Raw genomic sequence first — 15,711 nt, 5'->3', positions numbered from 1 at the left:
AAATTGCTGATTTTTGGGTAGGTAACAGTCAATCGAATGTTACTTCAAATTTTACAATTCGTTACTTCGCGAAAAGAAAAAGTAAATATTTTTATTCATTTGGTAATTTAAATTTTTAATCTTGGAATATTTCCAAAGTCCCAAGTTTTTTTAGATAATGCCTGCCCCTAACCGAAACGAGAAAGTCAAGTGTGAGAAATTTGGTGATGAATACAGGAGATCTGATGCTGCGAGACATCGAAAGAAATGTGAAAAGCAGGCGGAACATAAGTGTTCAAACTGTCATTTTTATGCAAAGAGGAGCTGGGTTATCATGTTGCGAAGAATCATGCTCAACCAAGTTCGAAGCAGTCGAAAGTATCCTTCTTGCGACCAAGAATTCCCAAGTCACTACTCTCTCCAACAACATCGAAGAAAGGAACATGGAGCAAAAAGACGGAAACCCAGTGATACTGTAGCGAACTTGAACAAGATTGTGGAGGAAGAAGGGGAAGATGGTGAAAAACTGAAGGATGAACTTAGTGCTTGTCAACATTTTTTGGTGGATACGGAGATGGAAAATGGGAGACATAAGGTATTTAACTTCCAAATGTCCAAGTTAGATACTAAAAAAATCAACGAGAACCTTTTTAGTAGTTTTTACTAAAAATAAGAAATATTCCCGATAAAAGTAACAAAAGAAGAAAAATTAATTAAAGTAGCATCTCTGCAAGTCTTTTCATCAAGTTAATTGAATTTTTTGTATAGAATCGATGAAAAATTGCTGATTTTTGAGTTGATAGTCAAGTTCTTGGATTTAGATGTAGATTTGAGAGAATAACTCAAAAGTTTGATGAATTTTTTTTTGTATATAATCGATGAGAAATTGCTGATTTTTGGGTAGGTATTCAAAGTCCCAAGTTTTTTTTAGATAATGCCTGCCCTTAACCGAAACGAGAAAGTCAAGTGTGAGAAATTTGGTGATGAATACAGGAGATCTGATGCTGCGAGACATCGAAAGAGATGTGAAAGCTGGCGGAACATAAGTGTCCAAACTGTCATTTTTATACAAAGAGTAAAGAGGAGATCGGTTATCATGTTGCGAAGAAGCGTGCTCAACCAAGTTCGAAGCAGTCGAGTTTATCCTTCTTGCTAACAAGAATTCCCAAGTTACTACTCTTTTCAACAACATCGGAGAAAGGAACATGGAGCAAAACAACGGAAACCCAGTGATACTGTAGCGGACTTGAACAAGATTGTGGAGGAAGAAGGGTAAGATGGTGAAAAACTTAAGGAGGAACTTAGTGCTTGTTAACATTTTTTGGTGGATACGGAGATGGAAAATGGGAGACATAAGTTATTTAACTTTCAAATGTCCAAGTTAAATACTAAAATAATCAACGAGAACCTTTTTAGTATTTTATACTAAAAATAAGAAATATTCCCGATATAAGTAACAAAAGAAGAATAATTACTAAAAGTATTATGTCTGCAAGTCTTCTCATCAAGTTAATTGATTTTTTTTGTATATAATCGATGAGAAATTGCAGATTTTTGAGTAGATAGTCAAGTTTTTTTTGATTTTGATGTAGATTTGAGCGGATAACTCAAAGTTGATGAATTTTTCAAATCAAATCTCTGGTAATCTGATTCCAAACCTGATCATGCAAGATTTTGAACTTTGAAAATCTTTAAAGAAATTGACGAATAAAGAACTTTGCTGAGGAGTTTTGACAAATTTGGGAGTTGGGTAGGTAATAAAAAGAGTCTATGAAATATTATCGTACGACTTCAAACTTCAAATTTTCTAAAATAAATAAAGTTTCTTTTCTAGTCAGGTGTAATTCAGCTGTAAGTTTATAGCTTTGATACGTAATATGTGGATCAAAAGCAAACTCTTTGATTGAGTAAGTTTCCCTAAAGAGACCTTTACTTATTCGGAGAACTCTATTTTGGATTACATAAACGTCCAAAAAGTTGTGAAAAAAGTAAGAATCTACATCTATTTCATCAATAAGGAAATAACGCGGAATATTTTCTTTTTTCTTGTAGAGGAACTCGAGGAAGTTCAAACGTTTTTTAATTGACATTTTTCAAAATTGATTAGCAGGCGGAACATAAAAGTCCAAACTGTCATTTTTATACAAAGAGCAGAGAGGAGATGGGTTATCATGTTGCGAAGAAGTATGCTCAACCAATTTTGAAGCAGTCGAGTTTATCCTTCTTGCGAACAAGAATTCCCAAGTTACTACTCTCTCCAACAACATCGAAGAAAGGAACATGGAGCAAAAAGACGGAAACCCAGTGATACTGTAGCCAACTTGAACAAGATTGTAGAGGAAGAAGGGGAAGATGGTGAAAAATTTCAGGAGGAACTTAGAGCTTGTCAACATTTTTGGTGGATACGGAGATGCAAAATGGGAGACATCAGGCATTTACCTTCCAAATGTCCAAGTTAGATACTAAAATAATCAACGAGAACCTTTTTAGTATTTTTTACTAAAAATAAGAATTATTCCCGATATAAGTAACAAAAGAAGAAAAATTACTAAAAGTAGCATCTCTGCTAGTCTTCTTATCATATTAATTGATTTTTTTTTATATATAATTGATGAGAAATTGCTGATTTTGGGTAGGTATTCAAAGTCCCAAGTTTTTTTCAGGTAATGCCTGCCCTTAACCGAAACGAGAAAGTCAAGTGTGAGAAATTTGGTGATGAATACAGGAGATCTGATGCTGTGAGACATCGAAAGAGATGTGAAAAGCAGGCGGAACATAAGTGTCAAATCTGTCATTTTTATACAAATAGTAAAGAGGAGATCGGTTATCATGTTGCGAAGAAGCATGCTCAACCAAGATCGAAGCAGTCGAGTTTATCCTTCTTGCTAACAAGAATTCCCAGGTTACTACTCTCTTCAACAACATCGGAGAAAGGAACATGGAGCAAAACAACGGAAACCCAGTGATACTGTAGCGGACTTGAACAAGATTGTGGAGGAAGAAGGGGAAGATGGTGAAAAACTTAAGGAGGAACTTAGTGCTTGTTAACATTTTTTGGTGGATACGGAGATGGAAAATGGGAGACATAAGGTATTTAACTTCCAAATGTCCAAGTTAGATACTAAAATAATCAACGAGAATTTTTAGTATTTTATACTAAAAATAAGAATTATTCTAGATATAAGTAACAGATGAAGAAAAATTACTAAAAGTAGCATCTCTGCAAGTCTTCTTATCAAGTTAATTGATTTTTTTTTGTATATAATCGATGAGAAATTGCTGATTTTTGGGTAGATATTCAAAGTCCCAAGTTTTTTTTAGATAATGCCTGCCCTTAACCGAAACGAGAAAGTCAAGTGTGAGAAATTTGGTGATGAATACAGGAGATCTGATGCTGTGAGACATCGAAAGAGATGTGAAAAGCAGGCGGAACATAAGTGTCAAAACTGTCATTTTTATACAAAGAGTAAAGAGGAGATCGGTTATCATGTTGCGAAGAAGCATGCTCAATCAAGTTCGAAGCAGTCGAGTTTATCCTTCTTGCTAACAAGAATTCCCAAGTTACTACTCTCTTCAACAACATTGGAGAAAGGAACATGGAGCAAAACAACGGAAACCCAGTGATACTGTAGCGGACTTGAACAAGATTGTGGAGGAAGAAGGGGAAGATGGTGAAAAACTTAAGGAGGAACTTAGTGCTTGTTAACATTTTTTGGTGGATACGGAGATGGGAAATGGGAGACATAAGGTATTTAACTTCCAAATGTCCAATTTAAATACTAAAATAATCAACGAGAACCTTTTTAGTATTTTATACTAAAAATAAGAAATATTCCCGATATAAGTAACCACAGAAGAAAAATTACTAAAAGTAATATCTCTGCAAGCCTTCTCATCAAGTTAATTGGGTTTTTTTTGTATATAATCGATGAGAAATTGCAGATTTTTGAGTAGATAGTCAAGTTTTTTTGATTTTGATGTAGATTTGAGCGGATAACTCAAAATTGATGAATTTTTCAAATCAAATCTCTGGTAATCTGATTCCAAACCTGATCATGCAAGATTTTGAACTTTGAAAATCTTTAAAGAAATTGACGAATAAAGAACTTTGCTGAGGAGTTTTGACAAATTTGGGAGTTGGGTAGGTAATAAAAAGAGTCTATGAAATATTATCGTACGACTTCAAACTTCAAATTTTCTAAAATAAATAAAGTTTCTTTTCTAGTCAGTTGTAATTCAGCTGTAAGTTTATAGCTTTGATACGTAATATGTGGATCAAAAGCAAACTCTTTGATTGAGTAAGTTTCCCTAAAGAGACATTTACTTATTCGGAGAACTCTATTTTGGATTACATAAACGTCCAAAAAGTTGTGAAAAAAGTAAGAATCTACATCTATTTCATCAATAAGGAAATAACGCGGAATATTTTCTTTTTTCTTGTAGAGGAACTCGAGGAAGTTCAAACGTTTTTTATTTGACATTTTTCAAAAATGATTATTTTTGATCCAAAGTTATTTCTAGAAACTGCTTAGTTCTGATTGGTTGATTTTTTTTCTGGAAAATATTAATAATTTTGAAGGAACGACGTAGACGATGACGTCATTACCATAAAAGGAAAATTGCACGGGTGGTGACATCACTTCTATTTATAGAATGACGTCATTACCATAAAAGGAAAATTAGGTAGGCTGTGAAGTCACTTTATTTAAAGAATGACATCATGACAATAAAAGGATAATTGCGTAGGCGATGACGTCATTGTTTGTAAAATTACGTATAAAACGCTATAAATACACCAAGTTCATCAGTGCAGTCGACAGTTTGTCCTTCTTGCAAACAAGATTTCCCAAGTTACTATTCTCTCCAACAACATCGGAGAAAAGGAACATGGAGCAAAACAACGAAAACCCAGTGATACTGTAGCGGTTTTGAACAAGATTGTGGAGGAAGAAGGGGAAGATAGTGAAAAACTTAAAGAGGAACTTAGAGCTTGTCAACATTTTTGGTGGATACGGAGATGGAAAATGGGAGACATCAGGTATTTACCTTCCAAATGTCCAAGTTAGATACTAAAATAATCAACGAGAACCTTTTTAAAATTTTTTACTTAAAATAAGAATTATTCCCGATATAAGTAACAAAAGAAGAAAAATTACTAAAAGTAGCATCTCTGCAAGTCTTCTTATCAAGTTAATTGATTGTTTTTGTGTATACTCGATGAGAAATTGCTGATTTTTGGGTAGATATTCAAAGTTCCAAGTTTTTTTTAGATAATGCGTGCCCTTAACCGAAACGAGCAGGTCAAGTGTGAGAAATTTGGTGATGAATACAGTAGATCTGATGCTGCGAGACATCGAAAGAGATGTGAAAAGCAGGCGGAACATAAGTGTCCAAACTGTCATTTTTATACAAAGAGCAAAGAGGAGATGGGTTATCATGTTGCGAAGAAGTATTCTCAACCAATTCCGAAGCAGTCGAGTTTATCCTTCTTGCGAACAAGAAGTCCAAGCTACTACTCTCTCCAACAACATCGGAGAAAGGAACATGGAGCAAAACTACGGAAACCCAGTGATACTGTAGCGGACATGAACAAGATTGTGGAGGAAGAAGGGGAAGATGGTGAAAACCTTAAAGAGGAACTTAGAGCTTGTCAACATTTTTTAGTGGATACGGAGATGGAAAATGGGAGACATCAGGTATTTACCTTCCAAATGTCCAAGTTAGATACTAAAATAATCAACGAGAATCTTGAAGTCTTCAACAAGCTCGATTCTGCCGCTGAAATCCACCTTGCTTTGGGTTTTGTTCTTCGAAATTTTGAGACTGGTGAATATCAATTTTTTTACGCCCATTAAAACAATACTTTATTTGAAAAAACCCATTTGCTCTGCACTAAAGCAGACTTGATATCAATCCAAGGAAAAGTGGAAAAATTTGCTATTGTGGAACAATGTACTCAAGAGCGACAAAACACAAAGTGGCGATTCAAGTTGATCACAAATGTGACAATTTTCGCTGCTTTGCTGCAAACCATCCCAATGGGATGTCCGGACTCTGTCATACCTGAAGCTTTACTACGAGATACCCAAAAGAACTGTCTTTTATCTAACAAAGACAAGGAACCTTACAAAGAGCATTTGTGTCTTTTCCGCGCATTGGCAATGTACATGAATGGACACAAGGATCTCAACTCTCACACATCCAGATACTTTATAGAGTTTATATCAAAATCTGGTTATGTGCCTGTAGAAGACTTACCTGTTGTCGAGGAAATTGTGCAAAGAAACATCTTTATATACGATTTCGATATCCAAGAAGGAGAATATGTAGGAGAACTAGCTCGACGAAGTATCGGAAAATTTGATAAAACTGTTAAGCTACTGAGATTTATCAATCAAATCATTCATACAAATGATATACATATTTTCTTCAAGTGCTTTCGATGCCCTAGCTGTGACACCTTTTTCTAGAAATCAGACCACTTCAATCAGCATCTCCTGAGATGCAAGGACCGAGTGAGAAATTTTTACCCAAAGAACGTGTATGAGCTCCGCGAAACCTTGTTTGAAAAACTACAAGGATTCAATGTTCCAGTTTCTGAACTTAACAGATTTTTTAATAATCTAGCAATTTTCGATTTTGAGTCGATTTGTGTTCCTACAGAGGAATTAAAAGAAACACAAACTACAACCTGGGTTGGTAAACATGTTCCATTTTCAGTCTCTATATCATCGAATCTGATCGATGAACCCATCTTTTTGTACAACAAGGATCCACAGAACTTGATAATTGTTTTTTTAAGCAACCTCGAACTGTTGGCTGAAAAAAATAAGCTGGAGATGAGAAAAAATCAGTATATTGAAGTAGCTATCAGTGAAAGAATGGAAAATATCTTTGATCAGCTAAACGAACATGATAAATAATTTTCGAATAACAAATTTGAGTACGAAGACGAATGCATTGAAGATTCGGAAGAAGCAGATATGTCAACACAATTCTTACAAATTCAGAAAAATCAGCTCATCGATACGAAACAGCATCTGGAGAGATATGTAAATACTATAACTGTTTTTGGATTTTATAGTGGTAGATACAATTTGAATTTGATCAAGTCCTACCTAATCCCCTATTTGATTCGCGATAAAGAACAAGAAACATCCGTCATCAAAAAAGCAAATGACTTTTTATCTTTCAAGTTTCAAGTTTGGAGATGTACAATTTCTCGACATAAGGAAGTTTCTGGGAGGAGCAACTACTCTGGACTCCTTTCTCAGAGCCTATAAATATAGCGAAACAGAAGTATTCTTTCCCTATGAGTGGTTTGATAACCCAGACAAACAGATTTTCCCGAATTGCCGCCGTATGAAACTTTTTTCAGTAAACTTAGAACAACAATCCTCTAGACAAAGACTTCATTGGTTGTGAGAACCTGAGAAAGGGTGGGATTGACGAACAACAGGCACTTGAAAAGCTTCAAATCAAGACTGTTCTTCCATCTGGATTGGATAATTACAATTACTTACAGGCTTGGAATAAAAACAGAATGACAGTGTTCAAAGGCTTTTTGAAGTAGTACAACAACAAGGATGTAGTTCCAACCCTGGAGGCAAAGCTAAAAACGTTTCAGTTTTATCATAACAAGGGGATAGATATGTTGAAACTTGGATGCACACTTCCAAGTCTAGCCAGCATATGTCTACACAATTTACAAGTTTTATCCATTTTGCGAAAGTGATTAAGATTTGTTTGAAAAAATTATAGAAGACACGACTGGTGGAGTTTCCATTGTTTCCACTCGAAAAGCTGTAGTTGATGAAACATTCATCAGAAACTCATCAAATGTTTGTAAATCGATCGTTGGAATTGATGCAAGCCAGCTTTACCCTTTCTCAATGTGTCAAGATTTGCCAACAGGACTGTACACGAGATAAGAGTTTGACACTGATATGCAAAAACTCAAGGCTAGACGTAATCGAACTCGCCACTTTGAGATTATGGTCATGTCTTACTATCGGGAAACAAGACCAGAATGTAAAAATGAGAGCTTTTTTACATCTGGAAAACAGAAAAAAATCGAATGTTTTAATTATGATGGTTACTGCGATCATTGTAAAACAGTATTCGAAGCAAGGTGATGCTACTACCACTTCTGTTCCATTCTAGAAGCTCGTCCCTCGTTAACAGATCAAAATATTGAACGAGGTAATAGGAAGAGAGAGATGGGTGATATGCGACGAGAATACATTAAAGAGAAAGGATACAAAGTTGAAGAAATGTGGGAGTGTGGGTGGTGGGAAAGTTTTAAAACCGATGATAAGATCAAAAATCACGTCAGAACCGACTTTCCCTACAAAAGACCACTTTCTACAGACTCCCTTCTAGCAAAAATAAAAGATGGATCTCTTCTTGGATATGTTCAGTGCAATTTAGTTGTTCCAGATGAGCTAAAATCAAAATTTGCCAAATTTCCTCCAAATTTCAAAAATACTGAGGTTGGAAGAAACGATAATGGAGCCTTAATGGAGAATTATGCAATCGAGAATGAAATGTTAAAACATCCTCAGAGAATGCTGATATCTAGTTTCAAGCTAGAAAATGGAACAGTTATAACTCCTCTGTTCAAATTTTATTTGGAACTTGGCTTGCAGTGCACCAAAATTTACCGTTTTGCTCAATATTCTCCTCGTTTCATTAATTTTGTTCAATCAGTGATTGATGCGAGAAGAGAAGGAGATGAAAACCCTTTGTCAGGAGTTGTAGCAGAAACTACGAAGCTTTTAGGCAATTCCTCGTATAGATATCAGATCACCGATAGATCCAGGCATACAATTACGAAGTATCCGAACGATGAAAAAACTCATAAAGCAATCAATGAGCCATTGTTCAAAAGACTAAATAGAGTTGAAAATGACTTGTATGAGGTGAAGTTGTTGAAATCAACCATTAAACACAGAGAACCCATCATTGTTCTCTGTGTTTAAGGAACCTTACAAAGATCATTCGTGTCTTTTGAACCCATCATTGTTCTCTGTGTTTAAGGAACCTTACAAAGATCATTTGTGTCTCAAGGAACCTTACAAAGATCATTTGTGTCTTTTCCGCGCATTGGCAATGTACATGAACGGACACAAGGATCTCGACTCTCACACATCCAGATATTTTATAGAGTTTATATCAAAATCTGTTTATGTTCCTGCAGAAGACTTAACTGTTGTCGAGGAAATTGTGCAAAGAAACATCTTTATATACGATTTCGATATCCAAGAAGGAGAATATGTAGGAGAACTAGCTCGACGAAGTATCGGAAAATTTGATAAAACTGTTAAGCTACTGAGATTTATCAATCAAATCATTCATACAAATGATATACATATTTTCTTCAAGTGCTTTCGATGCCCTAGCTGTGACACCTTTTTCTAGAAATCAGACCACTTCAATCAGCATCTCCTGAGATGCAAGGACCGAGTGAGAAATTTTTACCCAAAGAACGTGTATGAGCTCCGCGAAACCTTGTTTGAAAAACTACAAGGATTCAATGTTCCAGTTTCTGAACTTAACAGATTTTTTAATAATCTAGCAATTTTCGATTTTGAGTCGATTTGTGTTCCTACAGAGGAATTAAAAGAAACAAAAACTACAACCTGGGTTGGTAAACATGTTCCATTTTCAGTCTCTATATCATCGAATCTGATCGATGAACCCATCTTTTTGTACAACAAGGAACCACAGAACTTGATAATTGATTTTGTAAGCATTCTCGAACTGTTGGCTGAAAAAATTATGCTGGAGATGACAAAAAATCAAGATATTGAAGTAGCTATCAATGAAAGAATGAAAAAATATCTTTGATCAGCTAAACGAACGTGATAAAAATTATTCGAATAACAAATTTGAGTACGAAGACGAATGCATTGAAGATTCGGAAGAAGCAGATATGTCAACACAATTCTTACAAATTCAGAAAAATCAGCTCATCGATTTGAAACAGCATCTGGAGAGATATGTAAATACTTTACCTGTTTTTGGACTTAATAGTGGTAGACACAATTTGAATTTGATCAAGTCCTACTTAATCCCCTATTTGATTTGCGATAAAGAACAAGAAACATCCGTCATCAAAAAAGCAAATGACTTTATATCTTTCAAGTTTCAAATTTGGAGATGTACAATTTCTCGACATAATGAAGTTTTTGGGAGGAGCAACTACTCTGGACTCCTTTCTCAAAGCCTATAAAATTAGCGAAACGGAAGGATTCTTTCCCTAAGAGTGGTTTGATAACCCAGACAAACTTGATTTTCCCGAATTGCCGTCGTATGAAACTTTTTTTTCAGTAAACTTAGAACAACAATCCTCTAGACAAAGACTTCATTGATTATGAGAACCTGAGAAAGAGTGGGCTTGACGAACAACAGGCACTTGAAAAGCTTCAAATCAAGACTGCTCCTCCATCTGGATTGTATAATTACAATTACTTACAGACTTGGAATAAAAACAGAATGACAGTGTTCAAAGGCTTTTTGAAGTAGACAACAACAAGGATGTAGTTCCAACCCTGGAGGCAAAGCTAAAAATGATTCAGCTTTATCATAACAAGGGGATAGATTTGTTGAAACTTGGATGCACACTTCCAAATCTAGCAAGCATATGTCTACACAAATTACAAGATTTATCCATTTTGCGAAAGTGAGTAAGATTTGTATGAAAAAATTATAGTAGACATGACTGGTGGACCTTCCATTGTTTCCACTCGAAAAGCTGTAGTTGATGAAACATTCATCAGAAACTCATCAAATGTTTGTAAGTCGATCGTTGGAATTGATGCAAGCCAGCTCTACCCTTTCTCAATGTGTCAAGATTCGCCAACAGGACTGTACACGAGATGAGAGTTTGACACTGATATGCAGAAACTCAAGACTAGACGTAATTGAACTCGCAACTTTGAGAATATGGTCATGTCTTACTGTCGGGAAACAAGACCAGAATGTAAAAATGAGAGCTTTTTACATCTGGAAAACTGAAAAAAATCGAATGTTTTAATTATGATGGTTACTGCGATCATTGTAAAACAGTATTCGAAGCAAGGTGATGCTACTACCACTTCTGTTCCATTCTAGAAGCTCGTCCCTCGTTAACAGATCAAAATATTGAACGAGGTAATAGGAAGAGAGAGATGGATGATATGCGACGAGAATACATTAAAGAGAAAGGATACAAAATTGAAGAAATGTGGGAGTGTGAGTGGTGGGAAAGTTTCAAAACCGATGACAAGATCAAAAAACACGTCAGAACCGACTTTCCCTACAAAAGAGCACTTTCGACAGGCTCCCTTCTAGCAAAGATAAAAGATGGATCTCTTTTTGGATATGTTCAGTGCGATTTAGTTGTTCCAGATGAGCTAAAATCAAAATTTGTTAACTTTCCTCCAATTTTCAAAAATACTGAGGTTGGAAAAAACGATATTGGAGACTACATAGAGAATTATGCAACCCAGAATGAAATGTTAAAACATCCTCAGAGAATGCTGATAGCTAGTTTCAAGCTAGAAAATGGAACAGTTATAACTCCTCTGTTCAAATTTTTTTTGGAACTTGGCTTGCAGTGCACCAAAATTTACCGTTTTGTTCAATATTCTCTCATTTCCTTAATTTTGTTCAATCAGTGATTAATGCGAGAAGAGAAGGAGATGAAAACCCTTTGTCAGGAGTTGTAGCAGAAACTACGAAGCTTTTAGGCAATTCCTCGTATGGATATCAGATCACCGATAGATCCAGGCATACAATTACGAAGTATCCGAACGATGAAAAAACTCATAAAGCAATCAATGAGCCATTGTTCAAAAGTCTAAATAGAGTTGAAAATGACTTGTATGAGGTGAAGTTGATGAAATCAACCATTAAACACAGAGAACCCATCATCGTTGGATTTTTCATACTGCAGTACGCGAAACTGAGAATGTTGGAACTCTACTATAATTTCTTTGACAAGTTCTGTGATGTAAATGAATTTGAAGAGCTGGAGATGGATACAGACTCAATTTATTTGGCACTTGCTGAAGAAAACTTATACGACTGTATCCAACCAGAAAAAAGAGACATTTGAGAAAAAATGAGAGAAAATGACTACAGAAACTCTTTCAAAGCAGATGCAAAATTTAATTTCTTCCCTCGAACGTGTTGCAGTGTCCATAGAAAATATAATAAGCGGGAGTCGGGGCTTTTCAAAGAAGAGTTTAGTTGCACAGAATTGCTATGTTTGTGTAGCAAAACCTATTGCTGCTATGATAACAAGTCAGACAAGTTCAAATTCAGCAGTAAAGGTTTGAACAAACTAGTTCTAGGTTTGAACAAACGAGTTGTTTCATGGTAGCTGCTTTGTTTTCGTCTTAAAGAGGTCGAGCTTTTTTATTGGCTTAGTTCTTGCTCGTTACTGTTTTTGAAAATCATACGAGCTGAATGTATAAAGTATTTGTAGAGGTTTTTTAAATCAATTTTTTGAAGAGATGGACCCTTGGCAAAGTACAGGAGAGTGCTTGATGAAGCAGTTGATCTCACATCTACTAATAGAGGATTCAGAACTACAAATCATATGGTAGCCACATGAACGGACAAAGAAAGGACTAAGCTATTTTTATTCAAAAAGACACGTTCAAGATGATGGAATTCATGCAAAACCATTAAACTTATAAGAACTCATGCAATGTAATGAATTTTTAACAAATGATGCAATGTAATAAACTATTGTACGAAGTAGTATTTTGTTGGTGTATTATTATATAGTTGCGGTGAAATTCAAATACGATGCAGTGATTTATAAACTTTCTTTGTAATTTAATTTTAAAATTTGACTTTTTTTTGAAGTTTCAGTAGGTTTCAGTTTTGCTTCAAGTAGATAGAAAGTAGATTATCAAAGAAATTAGATCGAATTATACCTAATCTTATCGTGTTTTGAAGTTTTTAAAAAAATATTTCAAAGTTTTCCAAATACTTGAAATTTTTGCATTCTTTTCCAAAAACCTTGACTTTTTCCGAAGTTTCAGTAGGTTTAAAGCCATTATGAGCTTTCCCATTGATATTCAGAACCTTATATAATCTCTTTCTGAGCTCACATTAGGGTAAATTGTATCATATTTCAAAGTTTTGAAAGGAAATTGTGCAAAAATCCATGATTTTGCAATTTTTTCAAAACACATTGGCTTTTACCGAAGTTTCAGTAGGTTTCAAAAAAGATTCGGGTAGATGATTCAAAAATAAGATTATCTGATAAATTGTTTTGAGATCGAATTATAACAAATGTTTTTGTGTTATGAAGTTTACCCAAAAACTCCTATCATTGACTTACGATGTACCAAAAAACAAGTTACAAGAAGTTCATTCCCCAATCTACACGTAATTAACCTGTGATTTTTAACAATTAGATAAGGCGCGCCAAAAATTTTGCGGAAAAACTAGACATTTCCACTCAAAAAACTAAAAAAGTTACGTTTTTCTTACCATTATCTTAACATCACACTGGAACCCTACTATCGGTTTTCCCTATCTCAATACATTGTAGACTCTATACCCAATCTTAATACATAGCATGGCTGACCGGAAATCTATAACGTATCTTAATACATGAAGTCAGTCATGCTCCCCACCCCCACCACTTTAGCCTCAACCTCTACTACTATTATGATTATTATGATTATTATTTTTATTATTATTGAGGAGCAGTATTGAAGTGTTTACCATGTTTCTTAAGTTTTTTTTTCATTTTTTTTTCCTTGAAATGATTTTATTTTGCTAGCGAGAGCAAGTGTATCTGTAATCAAGAGTTTGACTTTTTTCTGTAAAAGAATTTTTTACAAATCTATAATAGATACGTGCAGTTTCTTTTACTTGCATGCTGACATGCTCATTTTCTGGAAAAGTCCAATGAAAGTGCTTGCAAATAAAATTCGGTTCCTAATAGGCTTTAATAATTTTTAGTTTGTTTTTGATTTTTGTTCTAACTTTCGTCCGCGCATTTTCTGTTTCTTGAATCATTTTGAGTTATCTAGTAGGTATTTGAAACCGAAATCCGAAAACAAAGGTTTTCGTCCTGATATTTTCTGTTTTCATCGCAATCGAACTTTCTTTGATTAATTGTTTTTTTTTTTCATTTAACGATTGAAAGTACAAAAGAGTTTTTTTTTAATGCTTTTGCGTATTTTAGGAGGGATGTATAGTTAACAAAAATGAAAATCAAGTTTTTTTGTTTCATGGTAGCTGCTTTGTTTTTGTCTTAAAGAGGTCCAGCTTTTTTTTTGGCTTAGTTGTTGCTCGTTACTTTTTATGAAAATCATACGAGCTGAATGTATAAAGTATTTGAAGAGGTTTTTTAAATCAATTTTTTGAAGAAAAAATCTAAATTTAACAAAATTTGGGCTGCTGTTTTTTTTCTAAAGCAAATTTATCGGTTACATAGCAGTATTTAGACAACCGCGTATTCAGACTCGTCAGTAAGCAGGCAAATACTGTATTAACCAATCAGAATTGAGACAACGAAGAAATGAATAATTATTAATTATTTGTTTCGTAAATTTGCTTTCCTTTCTCGATTCTGATGGGTTAATCTGGTATTTGTCTGCTTACTGATGAGTATGAATACGCGGTTGTCTAAAAACAGACCGCACTCCATGCTTATCGTTGTATCTCAAACGTCGCTTTTCCTCTGTGTAATTTTTAGAAAGTAAATTCGAAATATTCGAAGAGCTGATTGATCAAATCGTGAGAACAAGCTAATTAATAAGTTTAAATCCAGTGTGTGCACCAGGAGGAATCTGAGAATGTCCTCATTATTTGATAACTGCCTTCTTTATCGTGATACACAGGCGTGACCTTTTTTGCCGACCTTTTTTTTCTTTAGGTCGACCAAATTGATTTTCTGAGCTCTCCCAAATCACTATAAAGACCCTAATTTGACCAAATTTTCTGCCCCGCAAGCAAATTTTTGTAAAAATGCCACAAAAGGCGTTTTTAGGCACTTTTTGGAAAATTTAGACAAAAAAATTGCGTTTTTTCGGCGCGCGCTCCGACCTCAAATTTAATATAGACTGGCGCCCAAGGCTCTTTTAGAAAAAATTTACGGTCTGGTCCTCTGTCACCAAATATAGATATCTCAAAATAGTACAAAGGGGGAAAAGAGACCCTTTGGGTGGGCAGGGGGTCGAATTCCTGAGTGGAGAGAAAAAAGCGTCAACCCACCCCCACCCACCCCCCTAAATCCGCTACTGGTGATACATGTTTATTCATTTTAATTTATTTTCAAGCCTCATTGCAAAATTTAACCCCCCTCGGATCATTTTTTCTGTTCATTTAAGTTAAGACAGCTTTTTTTGTTGATAAAAAATAACTATATGAGCTTTTGTAAAAAAAATTTAAAAAGTGGAACGTTCACAAACTGTTCGGATGTCGTGCCTCCTAAATAACATATGATCATCAATTTTTTTAAAGATTTTACCTAAGTCAAGTTATTGATATCGCGAATATCATTTGGTACTTGGTAACATTTCTTGAATTTGGACTTCAATTAATGCTTTCTAAGCTGGAGCTCCTCTTGCCAAGGAAAATTTGGAAAGAAAGTAAACTTTTCCAGGGACTGAATATTGATAATGGTCGAATATAAAAACGGCAGAACTATGGAAAATTTTCAAAATGTCACTGACCGCCACCGAAATAGAACAAACTTTATGTTTCAAGGGTTTCGTTGTC

At 34.8% G+C, this 15,711-nt stretch overlaps 1 protein-coding gene across 1 annotated transcript; it reads left to right on the top strand.

Annotated features, from left to right (window-relative positions):
* Positions 1–157: 157 nt before the first annotated feature.
* Positions 158–14,803, top strand: LOC134840265 (transcriptional repressor CTCF-like). Its single transcript, XM_063856015.1, has 3 exons — positions 158–574; positions 5,250–5,675; positions 14,762–14,803. The coding sequence occupies exons 1-3, from the start codon at positions 158–160 to the stop codon at positions 14,801–14,803; spliced, it is 885 nt and encodes a 294-aa protein (XP_063712085.1).
* Positions 14,804–15,711: the final 908 nt, after the last annotated feature.

This window comes from Symsagittifera roscoffensis, chromosome 1 (genome assembly GCF_963678635.1).
Source record: "Symsagittifera roscoffensis chromosome 1, txSymRosc1.1, whole genome shotgun sequence".
Classification (NCBI taxonomy): Eukaryota; Metazoa; Xenacoelomorpha; order Acoela; family Convolutidae; genus Symsagittifera; species Symsagittifera roscoffensis.
Note: the sequence above shows the minus strand (reverse complement) of the source record. Positions and strands in the feature narration are given on the sequence as shown.